The sequence below is a fragment of the Pipistrellus hanaki genome, assembly GCF_964339955.1.
Source record: "Pipistrellus hanaki genome assembly, chromosome: 17".
NCBI classification, from domain to species: domain Eukaryota; kingdom Metazoa; phylum Chordata; class Mammalia; order Chiroptera; family Vespertilionidae; genus Pipistrellus; species Pipistrellus hanaki.
In genome coordinates, this window is record NC_140519.1 from 3,383,492 (window position 1) to 3,405,103 (window position 21,612).

A 21,612-nucleotide genomic window follows, 5' to 3' on the forward strand; every position below is an offset into this window, starting at 1 on the left:
GAAAAGCACATGGAGTCTGGTAGGAGGTGTGGAAGACTGGAGATACAGAGGCGCATGCAAAAGGGACTGGCAGCTGTAGTCTTTAATTAGGAGGGAGACACAAACGGCCAAGTGCTCTGAACTCCCGTTCCGGGAGAGACTCTGGGGACCCAGACTCATTTGGAGAGAAACTGGACTGTCTGGCATTGGGCTAGAACGTGAGGGTGGCTTTCTCTCAGAGGTGCTTGCAGCGATCATTGTTCCTGCATGGTGCCTAAGGACACAGAGAACCAGGGGCCTCTTTGGGGCAGGGCTGACAGGCAGCCATTGCTGTTTGCTCCACTCTGGTGATTCCCTGAGACCCTGCCCTGCCCAATTTACAAACCCACCCAATCTGTGTGCAGAAGCTTTTGCATACACATGGCCTGGCCTTTCTCCGCCTAGAAACATGCCAAACTGCAGCTGGGTCAGAGAGCCCCAGAACCTCCAAAAGAAGGCCCAAGGCTGGACAGCAGTTGCATTGCTTCTTAGCTGTGCCTCATCTGGGCACCTCCAAATCCCAAACAAAAAGGAGGAATCTGCAGATCTCTCTAGCTCCTGCTGGGTGGCCTCAGGCAGTGGCTGACTTTGCACCTCCTTGGAGATCCAAGAGCCAGTGTACCCAGTAGTCAGAGTGAGACCATCCAGATTACAACTCTTCACATCCATAAGAGATAAACTCAGGGGGCAGAATCAGTGAGCACCAAAGCCCCACTGAAGCAAGTCTTGCCTCATAAGGGTATCTCTAGCACAGAAGTTCTCCCATTATAGACATAGCTGATCCTCACAGCCAATTGACCTGGAGGTCAATTCCTCCCAGCGATACCAACAGCAATCAAGGCTTAACTACAACAAAACTGTGCTCACAGCCCACAAAGGGATGCACCAAAAATGTCCACCTCAGGTAATTAGGGAGGCTGAGCCACTGGGCCCCATAGAACACCTAGCACACAAAAACCACTCTATCAACACAGGGAAGCATCCAAATTGCAGAGACAAAGAAACAGGTCACAAATGAAAGAAATGAAGGAAAGCAAACTACTGGATATAGAGTTCAAAATCACGGTTATAACGTTGCTCAAGAATCTTCTAGAAACCTCCGAGAAATACAGAGAGACCCTCAAGGATATGAAAAAGGATCAATTAGAAATTAAGCAAACACTGACTGAAATAAAGAATATACAGAGATCCAACAATAGACTAGAGGATCCCAAGAATCAAGTCAAAGATTTGAAATATGAAGAAGCAAAAAAAAAAAAACACCCAACCAGAAAAGCAAAAGGAAAAAAGAATCCAAAAATAGGAAGGTAGAGGAGCCTCTGGGAGAACTTCAAGAATACCAACATCCGAATTATAGGGGAGCCAGAAAAAGAGAGACCAAGATATTAAAAATCTATTTGAAGAAATAATGACAGAAAACTTCCCCTACTTGGTGAAAGAAATAGACTTATTTGGTCTAGTAATAATTAATGTCGTTTTTAAACATTCGTTTAAAATCTTGCTTGGCGTTGACTTGTATTGACATAACCTTCAAACACGTGGTATCTACAGAACATGTGAAGTGCAGTTAACAAGTTTTGCTTGAAAAAGTTTGTGTTTGGTTTGGTTTTTGTTGCAAAACTAGGGCTAAGAAGATGGCGGATGAAGAGCATATTCGGCACTGCATGCTTTACGAGTTCCAATTAGGAAGAAAAGCAAGTGAGGCTGCAAAAAACATCTGTAGTGCTCTTGGTCAAGATGCAGTTAGCGCCAGAAAATGCCAGCGTTGGTTTGAGAAATTTCGCGAGGGAAATTTTCGTTAGATGACAAGAGTGGTCGAGGCCGTGTGTCCAATTTTGATCAAGAAGCTCTTCAAGCTCTTTTGGTGCAAAATCCTCAAATTACCCAACAAGAGCTTGCGACAACTTTAAATTCTTCACAAAAAACAATTTCCAATCAATTGCGTGCACTTGGCAAAGTCCAAAAGTTTGGAAAATGGGTTCCTCATGAGTTGACCGACAACAACCGTAATCAAAGAGTCACAATTTGCAGTTCGCTCCTCTCTCGTCAAAACTGTTTGCCGTTTTTAGAGCAAATTGTTACCGGAGATGAAGAATGGGTGCTGTATGTTAATTTGAAAAGGCGGCCTCAATGGTTGGACAAAAATGAGGCTCCGCAGCCCACGCCAAAACCTGACTTGCATGCGAAAAAAGTGATGTTGTGTGTTTGGTGGAATTTTAAAGGAATTCTTCATTATGAACTTTTACCATCTAACCAAACCATTACAAGTGCAGTGTATAGTGCCCAATTGGAAAGGTTAGCCCAAGCTTTAAGAGAAAAAGAACCCGCGCTGATTAATCGGAAGGGCGTAATTCTTCACCACGATAACGCACGACCGCATACTGCAAGAATCACTGCTGAAAAACTGCGCCAGTTGGAATGGGAAGTTCTCCCTCAACCTGCATATTCTTCTGATATTGCCCCTTCCGATTACCATTTGTTTCGTTCTTTGCAAAACTTTCTTCTTGGAAAAAAATTTAATAATGAAGAATGCCTCAAAAATGCATTGACCGAATTTTTTGCATCAAAATCACAAGAATTTTACAACAGAGGGATTAAAATGCTTCCTGAGCGTTGGGCACAAGTAGTAGAAAACAACGGCAACTATATTGTTGATTAAATTTTGTTGTATTGTTTAAATAAATTCAATTTTAAAAAGTATTAGAAAACGACATTAATTATTACTAGACCTAATACAAGTCCAGGAAGTGCAGTGAACCCCAAACAAGAGGAATCCAAAGAGGACCACACCAAGACACATGTAATTAAAATGCCAAGGGCAAAAGACAAAGAGAATATTAAAAGCAGCAAGAGAAAAACAGTTACCTACAAGGGAGCTGATTTCTCAACAGAAACTATGAAGGCCAGAAGGGAATGGCAAGAAATATTCAAAGTGATTAATAGCAAGAACCTAAAACCAAGATTACGACCAAAGCTATCATTCAGAATTGAAGGTCAGATAAAGATCTTCACAGATAAGAACAAGCTAAAGGAGTTCATCACTGCCAAACCAATATTATATGAAATGCTGAAGGATATTCTCTAAGAAGAGGAAGAAAAAGGTAAAGGTAAAACTTATGAACAAGAAAGTGACAACAAATACATATCTATCAAAAGTGAATCTAAAAATCAAGTGAATAAAAAATCTGATGAACAGAATAAACTGGTGAATAGAATAGAATCAGGAGCATAGAAAGGGAGTAGATTGACAATTCTGGGGGGGGGAGGGAGTGTGCAGGGTGCGGGAAGAGATTGGACAAAAATCGTACACCTATGGATGAGGACAATGGGGGGTAAGGGGAAGGGATGGGGTGGGAACTGGGTGGAGGGGAGCTATGGGGGAAAAAGAGGAACAACTGTAATAAATAAAGATTACACACACAAAAAAACTAACTTGAAGCAGAGGAACACCCAGCTCAGTAACAACAAACCATACTACTTGTCACACAAAATAAATGGAGTTTTATGCATTTTATTTAACAAATTCAGGCTAGAGAGCATTTGCAACTTGAACCCCTGAATCCAGAGGAAACAGGAAGTAAGGTGGGCAGGAAATGTTTTTCCATGGCTGCTTCATAACAACCTCGGTTATCTATCTTCTCCTTTTTATGTTAGGATTGTATCTGCAAAGAAAGAAATGGGTTAAATAATATTTAGATAAACAATGGCATTTCTTTCGCTTTTAAAGGATCTTCAAAATAGTCACATGTTACCAAACAGAATGAAAATGCCAATTTTATTCTTAGCATCAGATATTAAGCACTGACATTTTTACTTTCATTGATTATTTTGATGCTACTTTCATTAATATTTGGTAAAAATAAAGCGTCATCAACAACAAATCCTACCTAATAAAAGAGTAATATGCAAATAACCATCACTCGGCTCCTAAGCCATGCCCACCAGCCAATGAGCGAGGATGAAAATTAACCCTAATCAGAGGAGGGAGGCTTGGGTTTCTCTGGCAACGGAAGAAGCCAAGCTTTCCACCTGCCCTTGCCGGCCTAAGCCTCCACTCAAGGCTACAGAGTTTCAATTACAGAAGGTAAACAGATCCAAACAGAAACGGCTGCCTCCAGGGAGCGAGCAGGAGGCTTGGTTCCACTCCAGGCTACAAAGTTTCAATTGTAGAAAGATATCCCAGACACCAGGGCCTCCGCTTGGGTCACTAGGGGGCATGGCTGGCCTGCAAACCACCACAGGCCCCTTGCTCAGGCCTCCCCACGCCCAAGGGGACCCCCACCCTGATCTGCAGGGCAAACCAGCTGGCCCCCACCCATGCACCAGGCCTCTATCCTATATAATAAAAGGGTAATATGCAAATTGACCATCCCTCCCACACAGAAGATGGCTGCTCCCATGTAGTCAAAGATGCTGCTCCTATGTGGACACAAGATGGTCACCACAAGATGGCCAGCAGGGGAGGGGAGTTGGGAGGGACCAGGCCTGCAAGGGAGGGCAATTGTGGGTGATCAGGCAAGTAGAGGAGGGCAGTTAGGGGCAACCAGGCCGGCAGAGGAGGGAAGTTGGGGGCAAACGGGCTGGCAGGGGAGCAGTTAGACATCAATCAGGCTGGCATGGGAGTGGTTAGGGGGTGATCAGGCAGGCAGAAGCGGTTAGAGGCAATCAGGAAGGCAGGCAAGCAGTTGGGAACCAGCAGTCCTGGATTGTGAGAGGGACATCCCTCGAGGGGTCCCAGATTGGAGACGGTGCAGACTGGACTGAGGGATCTGTCCCCGTGCATGAATTTCGTGCACTGGGCCTCTAGTAATCTATAAAAACATTTAAATAATTAACAGACACAACGGTTTAACAATAAATGTGTTTACACTTCTAGCATAGCTTCAAACACTTCCTCAGCACCACCAATTAAAATATACTGTTTGCACAAAAGAGCAAAGTGAGCCTAAGTAACAATACTTCACAACATTTTCTACTGTAGCAATTACACAAATGCAGCGGGGCAGCAGGCTGGCTCCTTTGACTGCTGATGAGAAATGAGCACTGTCTGTCCACATGTCGACCAATGAGTCATATTGTCAATAATGAAATTAAAAAATCAGCTGTAAAACAGCCTCAAAAATAGATTACTTTCTTCATTTGCCTTTAAATAAATTTGGGAAAATGTTATTCTCTGCTAACAAGTATCTATATATAATATAGTATTTTATGAGTATTTGAAAGTGAATTATAAGGTTTGTTGGGCCTGTAAGATGGTGAAAATATGTTAAATCAGAATTAAATTATAATCGCTCCTTATAACTGCTAAATTTCTCACAAGAACCTACTTTGAAATTCTAATCCAGCCTCTTGTTTTTATTCTTGTGCCAATTAAAATTCAACTAATGGTCAGGTATTTACTTATCTTGATTCAAAACCTATTTATTCATAACTCTACCCAGTTGAAAATCTCGCAAACTTATGAGCTCAGCTCAGGAGCCTTCTTTGACCTTAGTGTCCCCAACATATTTTAAATATCCTGGGGTACAATAGGACGAGTCAACCCCAAACTTCAAAGCTATATCCAGTAACTAAACTAAGAGGTGCCCATGTTGTAAAAAGAAATACAAGTTAAAAACAAAACATTCTTTAGGTGAAGAGATGAAGCCTCTATTTCTAAGGACGGAAGAAAAATACTTAATCTTTATGAATAGAACTGAATTTTACATAGATCTCTCTAAGATTCATGAGAAAGCTGAAATTCAACTTACCTAAAGAGATCATCAGCAAGGGACTCTTCTTTTGCCTGTTGATTTTGCGCCTGTGGAAATGACATACTTTCAAACATTTCTCAGTGACGCATGTACAGGTAATGAGTCGCTCTCCTGGTGGCCAGTCACCTTTGGGCTTTCCACATCCAGGAGGGCACCAGATGCCACGTTCTGGCTCTGCACCGCCCCCCCCCCCCCCCCCCCCCCCCGCCAATAGCCCCCGTCTGTTTGCTGCCTGCCGCAATTATTGCAACGTCCTCGAATTAAACAGCCTCCACAGCCAGTCTCCCTCAGGCAACCAGAACGTACACTGCTCGCCTGCTGGCTTTGAAACATTTCTCCCCAGCAGAATCCGTGTACTCCACTGAACTTCAGTGTTCTGAGTCATACCACTGATGAAGGGGCTGGTGGGCAATACTTCCCTCATCTTCACCCACAGCACCCGTCCAGCAAGTGGCTCCCTTCCCCACTGTCCCCGATTGGCTCAGGAGCTGCTGCTGAGTTACCTCACACACAAAGCAATGTCAAACTGACACTCATCAAACTATCGCACCTTGCAGAGTTAGGGCCGGGAAAGCCCTGTGCTGAGGGCACTTTCCTGAGGTCTGACTGTATCAGATGCTGAGCAAACCCTGCAGGGTCTTCTCCTGCCAACTGCAGAAACCAGACTCCATACAGCCTGGTCCTCCCTCCCGCTCCACTGCTGCTCACTCCTCTCCGTGAACCCTGCATGCCAGTCAACTGAGTCACAAACAGGAAAAACAGTTACAAAACAAACAGAAACCAGACTCACCATTTACCGACTACCCTGTGGCTGCTTTTGTTCCCTTCCTCCCTCTGACCCCCAGATCACCTTTCTTTTCTCTTCCCACGTCTGTCTCAAGGCGCATTGTTCGCAGCGTGCTGTGCTAAGGAGCATGCTCTTCACCTCTTTATAACGCAGTGAAGCCTGCCCACGAGACTCAGCTGCAAGCTCCCCAATGCTCACCCACCTCTGCCTCCCCAAAGACAGTAACTTCTACTGGCGAGAAGTCACATCTGTGTGTTTCCAGATACTGTCGTAAAAACTCTTTCTGGAAAAATCTTCATGTAACTTCAGTACTGTTTTGCACTATTATCTGCATTTAGTTAATAAGGGAAGAGACGGGGTTAAGTGGCCTGCAGAGATCAAAGGGCCATCCTCAGGAGCTGGGCTGGGCCAGGGCTACAGAACAAGGGCCCCAGCTCTCAGCCAGGGCCCTCGCTGTGCGTCTCTGCAGAGGGCCAGCGGGAGGATGTGCAGGGTTCAGACATACAGAGGGATTTTCCCATTTGTACACTGACATGCTAAATAAAATTACACCCTTTCACATTTTCTCACGAGTATGGCAGAATACATCTGAGAACACATATGATTTTCACTAACAGCTATAAAAAACTGCTGATGTTATTATCCTAAATATTCTTTTTTAAAATATATATTTTATTGATTTTTTACAGAGAGGAAGGGAGAGGGGTAGAGAGTTAGAAACATCAAAGAGAGAGAATCATAGATCAGCTGCCTCCTGCACACCTCCCACTGGGGATGTGCCTACAACCAAGGTACATGCCCTTGATCGGAATCGAACCTGGGACCTTTCAGTCCACAGGCCGATGCTCTATCCACTGAGCCAAACCGGTGTAGACTATCCTTCCCAGCCAAAGGTGATAATTTTAAAGTTACAGTATACTAGATGGCAGCAGAGTAAGTGGATGTTGCATGGACAGGCTCCCATGACCAAACTGGAATTACAACTAAAATACAGAAAACTTCCTGAATAAGCAACTGAAGACTCCCTGGAGAGAACCAAGGCTGAAAAGTGGAGACCACACAGAGGCTGGCAGGAGGGGCGGAGGCACAAAAGGGCTGGTCCGGGGCCCACAAGCAGCAGCTGAAGTTCCTCAGAGGAACCCCAGCTGTGGAGGCTTGCCACTGAGAACTCTGGGGTCTAAGCCCCAAGCTGGCACCCTGGCAGAGAGCACCAACCCCGAGAAGGGTGCCCACATAACATCTGGCTGCAAAAAGCAACAGGGATGCTGTCTGCCAAAGAGAGAAGGCTAGAAATGCAGACACCCTCTTAAAGGGCCAATGCATAACATTCCCTGTGCAGCCACTCACCTTCTGCTCTGGCAGAGGGAGGGCAGAGTGAACTGGAGCTGTCGGAGTGGAAGACAGTTGGAGGCTCTAGAGAAGGAGAGCTCAGAAGGCAGACACACCAGTTTCCTGTGCTGAGTCATTCCCTCCCGCTGTGGAGGTCCTCTTTCTTATGTAGACATTCGCTATCTAGGCGGTTTTGCTGGGGGGAAGACAGCTGAACCACCCTATTGGGAAACCACATGCCCCAAGGTGTGAAGTTTCTGAGGCCCATGAAGAGTCTGAGAATAACAATCAGCCTCTAAGTGAAGCAACTGTCCCATCCTGTTGGAAAAACTATTGCCATACATGTGGGTGAATGCCTGAGGCTACTCAAGACTGAATACAATCAGTCTGCAGGTAGAGGCATGAGTCTTTGCCTGATTTAATTAGTCAGCAGCATTAGAGACTGAGAAGCATAGCAGATCTACCTAATACAAAGTCACAGACCAAACAGGCAGACAAAATGAGGAGACAGAGAAACAACCCACAAATGAAAGAACAAGAGAATTATCCAGAAGAAGAGTTAATGAAATGGAAATAAGAAATTTTGATATAGAGTTCTGAATAATGATAGTAAAGATGTTCAAAAGTATGAGTAAAGATATAATTACTATGAAAACAAATAAAGAATGACATAGCACAAATAAAGCACACATTAGAAGAAATACACAGCAAATTAGGGGTAACTGAAAACTGGATCAATGAATTAGAAGATAGGGTAGAAAAATCATTCAATCAGAGAACCAAAAAGAAAACAACAATTAAGAAACAGGACAGCCCTAGCTGGAAGGATTCAGTGGACAGAGTATTGGCCTGTGTGGACCAAAGGGACTGAGGTTCGATTCTGGCCAAGGGCATGTTCCTTGGTTGCAGGCTCCTCCTGGCCAGTGCCCTGGTCAGGGTGCATTCAGGAGGCAAACAATGAATGTGTTTCTCTCACACTGATATTTCTCTATGTCTTTCCCTCTCTCTTCCACTCTCTAAAATTCAATGAAAAAATATCCTCGGGTGGGGATTAAAAATCAAACACACACACACACACACACACACACACACACACACACACGAGAACAACTTAAGGTAGCTGAAACATGGGACAACATGAAACAACAATATTCAAATAGTGGGTGAGCCAGAAAGGGAGAAAGAGATGAGAACATTTTTGAAGAAATAACGGCAGAAAACTTCCCTAACCTGGTGAAAGAAAAGGCCACACAAGTTCAGGAGCTAAAGAGAGTCCCAAGCAAGAAGAACCCAAACAGGCCCAAGCCCAGACACATCATAGGTAAAATGGCAAAAACTGAAGACAAAGAGAAAATGTTAAAGGCAGCAAGAGAAAAGCAAACTGTTACCTACAAAGGAGTTCCCATGAGGCTGACACCTGATTTCTCATCAGAAACTCTACAGGCCAGAAGAGAATGGCATGAAGTACTCAAGGTGATGGAAAGCAAGGATATGAGACCAAGATTAGTATATCCAGCAAGGCTATCATTCAAAATAAACAGTCAAATAAAGAGCTTCTTTTTCCTGGTGGAAAAAAAAAAGCTAAAGGAGTTCACCACCACCAAGCCAGGATTATAAGAAATGCTAAAGGGACTGCTGTAATGAGAAGAAATAGAGAGAGAAACCTAGTCATACAGAAATAACATGGCTATAAATAAGTACCTATCAATAATATCCGTAAATGTAAATGGATTAAATGCTATAATCAAAAGACAGGGCAGCTGATGGATAAAAAAAAATCATGACCTGATTATATGCTGTCTTCAAGAGACCCACCTCAGAACAAAAGACTCACACAGGATGAGAGTGAAGGGATGGAAAACTTTTTTCCATGCAAATGCAAACGAAAAAAAGCTGGGGTAGCAATACTCATACCTGACAAAGTAGACATCAAAATGAAGGCGATCACAAGAACAACACAGGGCACTACGTACAGCTAAGGATGTGACCCTGGTAAACACATCTGCACCAGGAGGAGTAGCTGCATATATCAAAACCCCTTCTTAGAGGGCTTTCAGTGAGATAGCAACAATACAGTCATAGTAGGGTCTTATCACCCTGTTAACTTCACTGGATAGATCAGCAGATAAAAAATTAAGGAAACAGTGCCTTTAAAGGACACACTGGATCAGATGGAATTAACTGACATTTATAGAACATTCTTCTCAAGTGCACATGGGTCATTCACAAAGATAGACCACATGTTAGGACACAAAGCAAGTTCAAGAAGATTGAAATCATATCAAGCATCTTCTCAGATCACAGTGGAATGTAATTAGAAATCACCTAAGGTAAAATATCCAAAAACATTCAAACACATGGAGGCTAAATAGCATGGTATTAAACACTAGAGGTCCAGTGCATGAATTTGTGCACCAGTGGGGTCCCTCAGCCTGGCCTGCGGGATTGGGCCGAAACCAGCTCTTTGACATCCCCCAAGGGGTCCCAGATTGTAAGAGGGTGCAAGCCGGGTTGAGGGACCCCACCAATGCACAAGTGAGACCAGGGAGGGATGCAGGACATTGGCCAGCCAGGGAGGGACTGTGGGTGGACTCCAGGGCATGTCCAGCCCATCTCGTTCAGTCCCAATCAGCTGGACCCCAGCAGTAAGCTAACCTACCAGGTGGAGCATCTGTCCCTTGGTGGTCAGTGCACATAACAGCAAGTGGTTGAGCAACCTTAGCTTATCATTAACATATTACGCTTTGATTGGTTGAATGGTTGACCTGTCAACCAAACACTTAGTATATTAAGCTTTTGTTTTATAGGATGAATAGGTTATCAATGAAATCAAGAAAAGAAATCGAAAACTTCCTGGAAACAAGTGAAAATGAACACACAGCAACCCCAAATCTCTGGGACAGGGTCTTCAAACTACGGCCCGCGGGCCACATGCGGCCCGCAGAGGAGTCTGATCCGGCCCGCCAGGTTTTTTGGGCAGTGAGCGCAGCCAAGGTGTTACAGTAGGAATTAGTAGTTCATATAGTCCGGCCCTCCAGCTCTCTGAGGGACCGTGATCTGGCCCCCACTTTAAAAAGTTTGAGGACCCCTGCTCTGGGACATAGCAAAAGCAGTCCTGAGAGGGAAGTTTATAGCACTACAGGTTTACCTTACAAAACAAGAAAATCCATATAATAAAAGCCTATCTGACCATTACAAGGGAACTATGATGTGCACTGACCACCAGGAAGCAGACAGTCAATGCAGTAGCTGTCCCGATGGTCGTGCACTCCAGGGAGTGCACCGCTCAGCCAGAAGCCAGGCTCACGGCTGGCGAGCACGGCTGCCACGGCAGGAGCCTCTCCGACACCACGGCAGCAGTGCCAAATCACGGCAGCAGTGCCAAATCACGGCAGCAGTGCCAAATCACGGCAGCAGTGCCAAATCACGGCAGCAGTGCCAAATCACGGCAGCAGGCGCAGCAGGCCTGGATGAGCGAAAGCGGTGCGGCACCCGCTCCAATTTGGGCTCCTCCCTGGCGCCTGCGGCTTGGCACAATGCTACATTTGCTGAGGGGTCCCAGAGTGTGAGTGTGAGGTCTGACTGCCGGCTTAGGCCCAATCCCAGTGACATTCTCTGTAGAAGGCAGTCAGTCTGAACAACTCAGTGACTGCTTCCGCACTTGTCTCACCTACTCGATAGTGTTCATAGGACAGACTGTGGTGGCCCAGCCCATGTACGTGCAGCAGCTGCTGAAGCTCAAACAGCAGGCTGTGCAGCAGAAGGCCATCCAGCCACAAGCCAGCAGTCGGACATCCCCCGAGGGGTCCCAGATTGCAAGAGATGTTTCTAACTCTCTATCCCTCTCTCTTCTTCTCTGTAAAAAATCAATAAAATATATTTTTAAAAAAATATTCACAAAACAGGGCGAGCTTAGATAACCTCCCAAGTGCACAAATTTTGTGCAGAGAGCCTCTAGTTAATGATAAACTATTTAACCTTACAGCTTAATGAACTAGAAAGAGAATAACAAGACAAGCCCAGAGTAAGTAGGAGGAAAGAAATATTAAAGATTAGAGCAGGAATAAATGACATAGAGACTAAAAAAATAAAGAAGTCAATGAAATAAAGAGCTGGTTCTTTGAAAGGATAAACAAGATTGATGAACCATTAGCTAGATTCATCAAGAAACAAAAAGAGAGGACCCAAATAAATAAAATCAGAAATGAAAGCAGAAAAGTAACCACTGACACCGCAGAAATACCTATTGTAAGAAAATACTATGCCAACAAGCTGGACAATGTGGATGAAAGGGACAAATTCTTAGAAAAATACAACCTTCCAAAACTGAATCAGAAAACCTGAATAAGCCAATAACAACTGAGGAAATAGGAGCAGTAATTAAAAAACAAAACAAACAAACAAACAAAAAAAAACCTGGGTAAGGACAGCTTCACAGACAGTCCTCAAAGTATTCCAAGGAAACCAAGAGGAAGGAACACTTTCAAGCATTTTTTTTCTGAGGCCAGCATTAGCATAATTTCAAACCAGATAAAGATAGTACAAAGAAAGAGAATCACAGCCAATATCCCTGATGAACACAGATGCTAAAATCCTCAACAAAATATTAGCAAATTGCATCCAGCAGTATATTAAAAAGATCATATACCATGATCAAGAGGGATTTATTTCAGGGATGCAAGGCTAGGAAAATATTCACAAATCATGAAACATGATATATCAAATAAACAAATTGAATGACAAAAATCACATGATTATATCAATAGACAGAGTAAAAGCATTTGATAAAATCCAACACCTATTTTGGATAAATATTCTCAGTGAAGTGGGAATAGGAAAATCATATTTCAGCATAATAAAGACCAAATATGACAAACCTACAGCCAACATCATAATCAATGGGTAAAAACTAAAACCATTTCCCCTAAGAACCGGAGCAAGACAGTGATGTCTGTTTTCACCACTTAGTCAACACAGTACTGGAAGTCCCAGCCACAGAGAACAACAACAAGAAGAAAAGACATCCAAATTGGAAAGGAAGAACTCTCATTATTCACAGATGACATAATATTGTACACAGAAATCCCTAAAGACTCTACCAAAACACTATTAGGTTTAATAAATGAATTTGGCAATGTAGCAGGATACAAAATCAACAATCAAAAATTGATGGCTTTTTTTACACCAAATAGAGGTCCAGTGCATGAAATTCAAGCACCGAGGAGGGGGAAGGGTCTCTCAGCCCAGCTTGTGCCCTCTCATGGTCCCGGACCCCTTGCTCCTCACTGCCCGCCTGTTTGCTGCTCCTTAGCATTGCTGCAGAGGCGGGAGAGGCTCCCACCACATCCCTGTGCTCGCCAGCTGTCAGCCTGGCTTCTGGCTGAGCAGTGCTCCCCCTGTAGGAGCGCACTGACCACCAGGGGCAGCTCCTGCGTTGAGCATCTGTATCCTGGTGGTCAGTGTACATCAAACTGACTAGTCGTTCCCCTGTTTAGTCAATTTGCATATTAGTGTTTTATTTTATAGGATAATGAATTCTCAGAAAGAGAAACTAAACCAACAATCCCATTTACCATTGCAACCAAAAAATTAAGATTCTTAGGAATCTTACCCAGGAGGTAAAAGACTTGTACTGGAAAACTACTGGACATTGAAAAAAGAAATAGAGGATGATATAAAGAAGTGGAAAAATATATTGTGTTCATAGACTGGTAGAATCAACATCATTAAAATTTCCATACTACCAAAGGATTCAGTGCAATCCCTATTAAATACCAACAGCATATTTCACAGATATAGAACAAATACTCCAAAAACTTATATGGAACCAAAAAAAACCCCAAAGAGTCACAGCAATGTTGAGAAAGAAGAACAAAATTAGAGGAATCACAATACTAGATTTCAAGTTATACTACAAAGCCACCATAACCAAAACAGTCTGGTATTGACATAAGAACAACATATAGAACAATGGAACAGATCAGAGACCCAAGAAATCAACCCAAGCAATTACACTCAATTAATATTTGACAAAGGAGGCAAGAGCATAGAATGGAGTCAAGACAGTCTTGGTGTTGGGAAAATTAGACGATAATGCAAAAAAAAAAATCAAACTAGACCACCAACTTACACCATATATAAGAATAAACTCAAAATTGATAAAAGACTTAAATGTAAATTGGGGAACCATAAAAGTGCTAGAAGAAACCATAGGCAGCAAAATCTCAGACATCTCTCATAGCAATATGTTTGCAGATATTGATACATCTCTTAGGGCAAAGGAAACTAAGGAGAAAATAAGCAAATGGGACTACACTAAAATAAAGTTTTGCACATCAAAAAGACACCATCAACAAAATGAAAAGAGAGCCCACTGCATGGGAGAATATATTTGACAATGATAAATCTGATAAAGGGTTAATATCCAAAATATATAGGGAACTCATACAACTTAACAAAAGGAAGACAAACAATTCAATTAAAAAATGGGCAAAGGACCTAAAGAGATACTTCTCCAAAGTGGACATACAGACAGCTAAGAAACATATGAAAAATGGTCAAAATCACTGATCATCAGAGAGATGATAACTAAAATGACAATGAGGTACCACCTCATGCATGCTAGAATGGCTACCATCAACAAATCAACAGATGACAAGTGCTGGCGAGGATGTGGAGAACAGGGAGCCCTCGTGCACTGCTGGTGGGAATGCAGACGGTACAGCCACTGTGGAGAACAGTATGGAGTTTCCTCAAAAAATTAAGTAAGGATCTGTCATTTGACTCAGTGATTCCACTTCTAGGAATACATCCTAAGAATCCTGAAACACCAATCAGAAAGAATGTATGCACCCCTATATTCATAGCAGCATTATTTACAATAGCTAAGACCTGGAAACAGCCCCAGTGCCCATCAGTAGATGAGTGGATAAAAAGCTGTGGTACATTTGCACATGGAATATTATGCAGCAGTAAAAAAAGGGTCTTTTATTCTTTGAGACATCATGGGAGGGACCTGGCAAGTATCATGCTAAGTGAAGTCAGTCAGTCAGAGAAAGAGAAGTATCACATGATTGCACTCATATGTGGAATCTAAGTAACAAAATAAACTGATGAACTGCATGAATCCAGAGACATGGAAGTATGGAACAGAGTGCGGGATCTCGGAGGGAAGAAGGGTAGGAAGTAATCAACCTTGTAAGCATATATGATAACCCACAGACGCTGACAGTGGGGTGGTGAAGGCCTGGGGTGGGTGAGGGCAAGCTAGAGGGGGTCAATGGGGGGAAAAAGGGCACATATGCAATACTTGTTAAAATAAAGTATTATAGTAAAGAAAAATCAGGAAGTAAAATCAGCTTTATTTTATGTATTTTAGTACAACCATTAAATAAAATAGTATCGCCGAAACCGGTGTGGCTCAGTGGATAGAGAGTTGGACTGAAGGGTCCCGGGTTCGATTCCGGTCAAGGGCATGTACCTTGGTTGCGGGCACATCCCCAGTAGAGGGTGTGCGAGAGGCAGCTGGTCGATGTTTCTCTCTCATCGATGTTTCTAGCTCTCTATCTCTCTCCCTTCCTCTCTGTAAAAAATCAATAAAATATATTTAAAATAAATAAATAAATAAAATAGTATCAAGAAATTGAAATCCTCATATTACTGATATTTTTTAAGGGTTTGGGAAAAATACATCTCACAATCTTTCCATATTCAAATCAGGTTGGACAGAGTTCAAAGAATTACTACTATGTTTAGCGCACAGAGTGAAAATACACTAAACTCCAGAAAACCTCCGGAGCTCACTCCCAATCCGGGTAACTGCCAGGGCGGCAGCAGAGGGGCAGCAGAGGCAGAGAGCAGGGCGGAGAGCCTGGGTGGGGTGTAGACGAGCCGCGGGCAGCCCCGGGAGCTGAGACAGGCGGCGCCGCACCCCGTAGGAGAAGGAAGGGATCTGTTATCTTGGACCCCAAATCCTGCCAGGAGGCTCGGCGGCATAAATCAGAACACAAGGTCTCCCTCTCCCAAGTCTAATGAAATAGACAAGAAACAGGAAAACGCCGGCGCTGCGCCACCTTCTCCCAGTCCGAGGAGCAGGGTCCACGCATGGGCTTCACAAGGTGGCTACCCAGAGAGCCAGACTGAGGGGACAGAAGCCTCACACTGACCCAGGCCATTCAAAGTGCTAGAGCTGACCGAACCTGGGCCTTCTTGCTGGCACCCTAAACATAGGAAAGAACGGCCGGAGCAGGGAGAGGACGGTGGTGGCTGCAGGAGGGATGGGTGCGGGAGGGGAGTCAGTGGGACCGACACTGACCAGCATCCCGGACATGTCAGCAAACGGAGGAGCCAGGAGACTCCTAGGGGACAGGACGCACTCTGCTGCTCCCCCTCCTTCCAGCCCAGGGCCAGTGCCGGCTCCAGCTGCGCCCTCCCTTTCCTCACTCCAGGGCTTCAGGCTCCAGAGACTAGGCGGGTCTCCCTGGGCCTCTGCCAAGCACCTGCCAGGGGTGGGCGGTGTGACCCACCAAATAGCCCTGTTCTCTATAGCAAGCTAAGGGTGGGAGGAACTTCAACTACATTCAGTTTTTGGCTCACAAACTGGCTTTAGAAAGTAATCCCTACGTAAGATGGCCCAGGACACTTCACATAGCAGAGCGCGTACTGGACAGGTCACTTTAAACAGCTGCTGACGAATGGAAACAGCAGCGCCACTCCATACACTGGAGGAAAAGGGGACAGAACAGAACTTGCCAAAGAAGATGAAGAATCCAGTCTGCAAAAAACAATAACTTAAGAATAAAAAATACACACATTAACAAGGACTTGAAAGCAGTAAGAAAGTTAAATGATAAAAAAAGACATAGAAAGGAAACAAATGCGAGGCAAACAAACAGAACTATAACACCATTTCAGAACTGAATAAATTAGAAATAGCTAAGACTGACGGTTTCCCGTTACAGATACTCTATATGTGGAGCCTTATTTAGTCCTCACACAAAGTCTATGAAGCAGAGGTGCTATAAAACGGAGGCAGACAGAAGTTAAGTAATTTGCCCAAGATCACAAGGTCACATAGCTGGCAAGAAACATAAACTTTTCCAAATTACTTTCCAGAAATATGTACTGCTAAATCTGAATTTCTGATATAGTGAAAGAGCTTAAAAATCACAATGAATGCAGAAGATAAAAATGTGGAGGGTCACGGTGAACTAATAAAAGACAGTTGGGTCTTAAATGTACAGAACCCAGAAAATACAAAAGTGTTTTGAAAGATGTAACAGAAGCCTGGCTGGCATGGTGTAGTGGTTGAGCATCAACCTATGAACCAGGAGGTCATGGTTCAGTTTTTGGTCAGGGCACATGCCTGGGCTTTGGGCTTGACTCTCAGGCTGGAACGTGCAAGAGGCAGCCAATCAATGATTTTCTCATCATTGATGTCTCTATGTCTCTCTTCCTTCCTCTCTGAAACCAATACAAAAATAATTAGAAAGCTATAACAGAAATTTCCTTGAATAAAAAAGGCTGCATCTGCAGATCAAAGCCCAATGCTGAATCTGAGGGAAATAAGTGAATGAGCAGCACTTAACTCAGGCATGTTCCTGAATGAGTCACTTAAGTTTGCTTTTGAGAACTTACTCTTGAGACAGCACAGAGGGACCAGGGAGTACTGTGCTAAGAATCAGCGGTCAGCAAACTCATTAGTCCACAAAGCCAAATATCAACAGTACAATGACTGAAATTTCTTTTTTGAGAGCCAAATTTTTTAAACTTAAACTTCTTCTAATACCACTTCTTCAAAATAGACTCGCCCAGGCCGTGGTATTTTGTGAAAGAGCCACATTCAAGGGGCCAAAGAGCTGCATGTGGTTCGCGAGCCACAGTTTGCTAATCATGGTGCTAAGTGAAATGAGCCAGTCAGAGAAAGACAAGTACCATGTGACCTCACATGTGGAACCTAACGAACAAAATAAACCGACGAACAAAACAGAAACAGAGGCATAGGCCCATGGAAGAGACCGACAGCTGTTAGGGGGACTGGATGGAGGGTGAATGGATTAGCCAGAGAACATACATGCACAACCCATGAACACAGACAATGTGTGATGGACAGAGGGAAGGCAGGGCAGGAGTTGGGTAAAGGGGGGAACTGGGGAAATTGACATCTATAATAGTGTCAATAATAAAAATAAAGAGAGAGTGTACAAAAATAAATAAATAGATCAGAGAAGAATTTAAGGAAACCACAAGGGATCAAAATGCACAGCAAACAAGTTACCAGGCCCCACTTCTACTAACCTCCATTTCCTGCCTTAACCAGTCTTCTAATTCTGTATTCTTCCGAGCATGATGGGCTACTAGGTCTGATCCTCCAATGATCTGTGGGAGTTTTCCTGCTCCTGAAAATGCGACCTGTTAAGTAGTAAGCTTAAATGCATCAACAGGTTAAGACAATCATTTTTAAGAGCTTAAACACAGCAAGGGTTATAAATCATCTACAATAATAAAAACATAATATGCTAATTAGACTGGATGTCCTTCTGGACGAAGCCAGGGTTACAAGGGAAGCTTGGGTCCTGGGTGCCAGCAGCCGGGGGAAGGAAGACCCACTCTTGCATGAATTTCACGCATCAGACCTCTAGTGGGTAACACCAGAGCCAAAGATGTCTACAACCTCTGGTGACAATGTGAGAGACAGAGCAGTCACTGCGGTAGAGCCATGTATTTGCCCTATGTTTGGCTATTATTATACCAAGATGTAGATACATGACTAGATTTATGTATTAAGAAAATTTAAGATTTTTAATTTGGAGGTTTTACTCAAAAATCACATAGCACATCATCCACCAATCAGAGCAACTCCAGGTGAGCACACACTATAATTTAAAGTCGAATATTGTCTTCTAAAGATTTCAGAGCTTAAGTCCTGCTGATACTTGCAAATATTCAAGTATTCAAACTTTCTGACTTATACATCCCTAGCAAGAGATGTTGGATATGGCAACAGTTTATACTTTTTTTTTTTTTTTTAAATATATATTTTATTGATTTTTCACAGAGAGGAAGAGAGAGGGATAGAGAGTTAGAAACATCGACAAGAGAGAACCATCAATCAGCTGCCTCTTGCACACCCCCTACTGGGGATGCGCCCGCAACCAAGGTACATGCCCTTGACCGGAATTGAACCCGGGACCCTTCAGTCCCCAGGCCGACGCTCTAGCCACTGAGCCAAACCGGTCCCGGCAACAGTTTATACTTTTAATTGAAACTTTAATTGCTTACAAATAAAGAAGTGCTTAAAAATATATGAAAACCCATAACAAGTGCACTTTAGGGAGTAATAAATTCTTACTATTTATGGGACATATTTTTTTAAATTTCAATACAAGAACCTGAAAGGGAATGTTAAATTCATTGACATCATTAAGCAGTATTTCAAGAGTACATGTAAAACTGTGTCATTGATTTGGGTATATAAAGAAAAACACAAATTCTTTCATTAGAGGTAATCATATTAAACATATTTTCCTACAAATTTTGGGTTGAATTTCTTTTATACTCTCAAAAAATTCCTTGTTAAGGATATTAACACTTTTAAGGGTTTTAAATTTTTCCAAATTACTTTCCAGAAATATGTACTACTTTATATACCTTCATCACCCCTGGGCCAACAGTGAATATTATCGCTTTTCCTTTGGTAACTTAATTATCAATAATACAAAAAAAAAAAAAATATGTCATTTGGATTTTGGCCATGAGTTTTGTAACTGGGTACTTAACAGGAAATAGGGAATGTGAATGCCCCCATGTCCTGGCTGGGTGGCTCAGGTGCTTGAAGTGTCGTCTGTGCACCAAAGGTTGTGTGTTTGACCCGTTAGGGCATACACCAGGACTGCTGTTTAATTCCAGTCAGGGCGAAAACAGGAGACAATTTCTCTCTCACATCCTGTTTCTCTTTCTCTCTCAACCCCTTATCATTGGGTGAAGAAAAGTGAAGGATGCCCCTGTGCGCTCCTGGCTGTGGGTGGGAGGTAAGGGAGCTCTGTGATGGAGACCCCCCTCTTCCACTCCATGCAGAAGTTCTTCCTCTGAAATGGAGGGCAGACCCTGTGGAGCTGTCAGAGCGGCAGACCTCTCATGTAACTGGGAAATGTTATTAGCAGCTGCCATTGGAGAGACAAATCCAATACCTCATGGTCACAGGGAGCATCACACAGATCCCGTTCCAGAGAAACCCTGTTTCCAGAGAAGCTGCCTTGAAATGATTACTAGAGCATTTTCATCAACCGCATGAGCAAGAGCTGTCAGAGCAGGTTCACAGTGGAGCCAGACAGCCCAGAGCAGACAGCAAAGAACTTAGACAACCTCATGGGCAAAATAATGATCTAATCGTTCCTAAAAGAGGCGGCACTCAGGTCTGATGGTAACAATGAGGGTATCCTATATCAGGGGTCTTCAAACTACGGCCCGCGGGCCACATGCGGCCCGCAGAGGAGTCTGATCTGGCCCGCCAGGTTTTTTGGGCAGTGAGCGCAGCCGAGGTGTTACAGTAGGAATTAGTAGTTCATATAGTCCAGCCCTCCAGCTCTCTGAGGGACCGTGATCTGGCCCCCACTTTAAAAAGTTTGAGGACCCCTGTCCTATATAATAAAAGCCTAATATGTTAAGTGTCCGATAGTCCGTTCAACCAATCAAAGTGTAATATGCTAATGACTAGAGGCCTGGTGCATGAAATTCGTGCATGGGGCAGGGGAGGGTGTCCCTCAGCCCAGCCTGCACCCTCTCCAATCTGAGACTCCTCAAGGGATGTACAACTGTCCGTTGTAAATCCAGGACTGCTGGCTCCCAACTGCTTGCCTGCCTGCCTTCCTGATTGCCCCTAACCATTCCTGCCTGCCAGCCTGATCACCCCCTAACCACTCCCTTGGCAGCCTGATTGATGTCTAACTGCTCCCCTGCCAGCCTGTTTGCCATCAACTTTCCTCCTCTGCAGGCCTGGTCCCTCCCAACTGCCCTCCTCTGCTGGCCATCTTGTGATGGCATCTTGTGTCCACATGGGGGCAGGATCTTTGACCATATAGGGACAGCCATCTTGTATGTTGGAGTGATGGTCCATCTGCATATTACTCTTTTATTAGATAGGATAGAGGCCTGGTGCATGGGTTGGGGGCAGCTGGTTTGCCCTGAGGGTGTCCAGGATCAGGATGGGGGTTCCCTTGGGGGGTGGGGAGGCTTGGGTGAGGGGCCTGTGGTGGTTTGCAGGCTGGCTACGACCCCTGGGACCCAAGCGGAGGCCCTGGTATCTGGAATTTATTTACCTTCTACAATTGAAACTTTGTAGCCTGGAGTGGAGCCACTTCTGCTCCCTCCATGGAGGCAGCCATTTCTGTTGGGATTCATTTATCATCTATAATTGAAACTTTGTAGTGTTAAGCAGAGGCCTGGGATGGTCAGCGTTTGTGGAAAGCTTGGCTTTCTCCATCGCCAGGGAAACCCAAGCTTCCCTTTTTCCATGGCCGCACCCCTCTTAGTTGGGTTAATTTGCATACTTGGTCCTGATTGGCTGGTAGGCGTGGCTTGTGGGCACAGCGGAGTGATGGTTAATTTGCATATCACTCTTTTATTAGATAGGATATGCTAAGGCCACTCAATTGTTCGCTATGATGTGCACTGACCACCAGGGGGCAGACACTCTGACCGGTAGGTTAGCTTACTGCTTGGGTCCAG

General features: G+C 43.9%; 1 protein-coding gene across 11 annotated transcripts in view; it reads right to left on the minus strand.

Annotated features, from left to right (window-relative positions):
- Positions 1–21,612, minus strand: part of NBN (nibrin) — a 54,148-nt gene that overhangs the window by 3,934 nt on the left and 28,602 nt on the right. For 10 of the 11 annotated variants that reach the window (XM_084864785.1, XM_084864783.1, XM_084864780.1 and 7 more), the window contains 3 exons: positions 18,184–18,297; positions 5,769–5,818; positions 3,514–3,680 (listed from right to left, as the gene is read on the minus strand). In XM_084864785.1, coding sequence (XP_084720911.1) covers positions 3,650–3,680; positions 5,769–5,818; positions 18,184–18,297 — 195 coding nt within the window. In that variant the 3' untranslated portion in view covers positions 3,514–3,649. Of the gene's footprint in view, positions 1–3,513; positions 3,681–5,768; positions 5,819–18,183; positions 18,298–21,612 lie in introns of those variants that run through there. The other variant, XR_014793218.1, reaches the window with a different exon arrangement.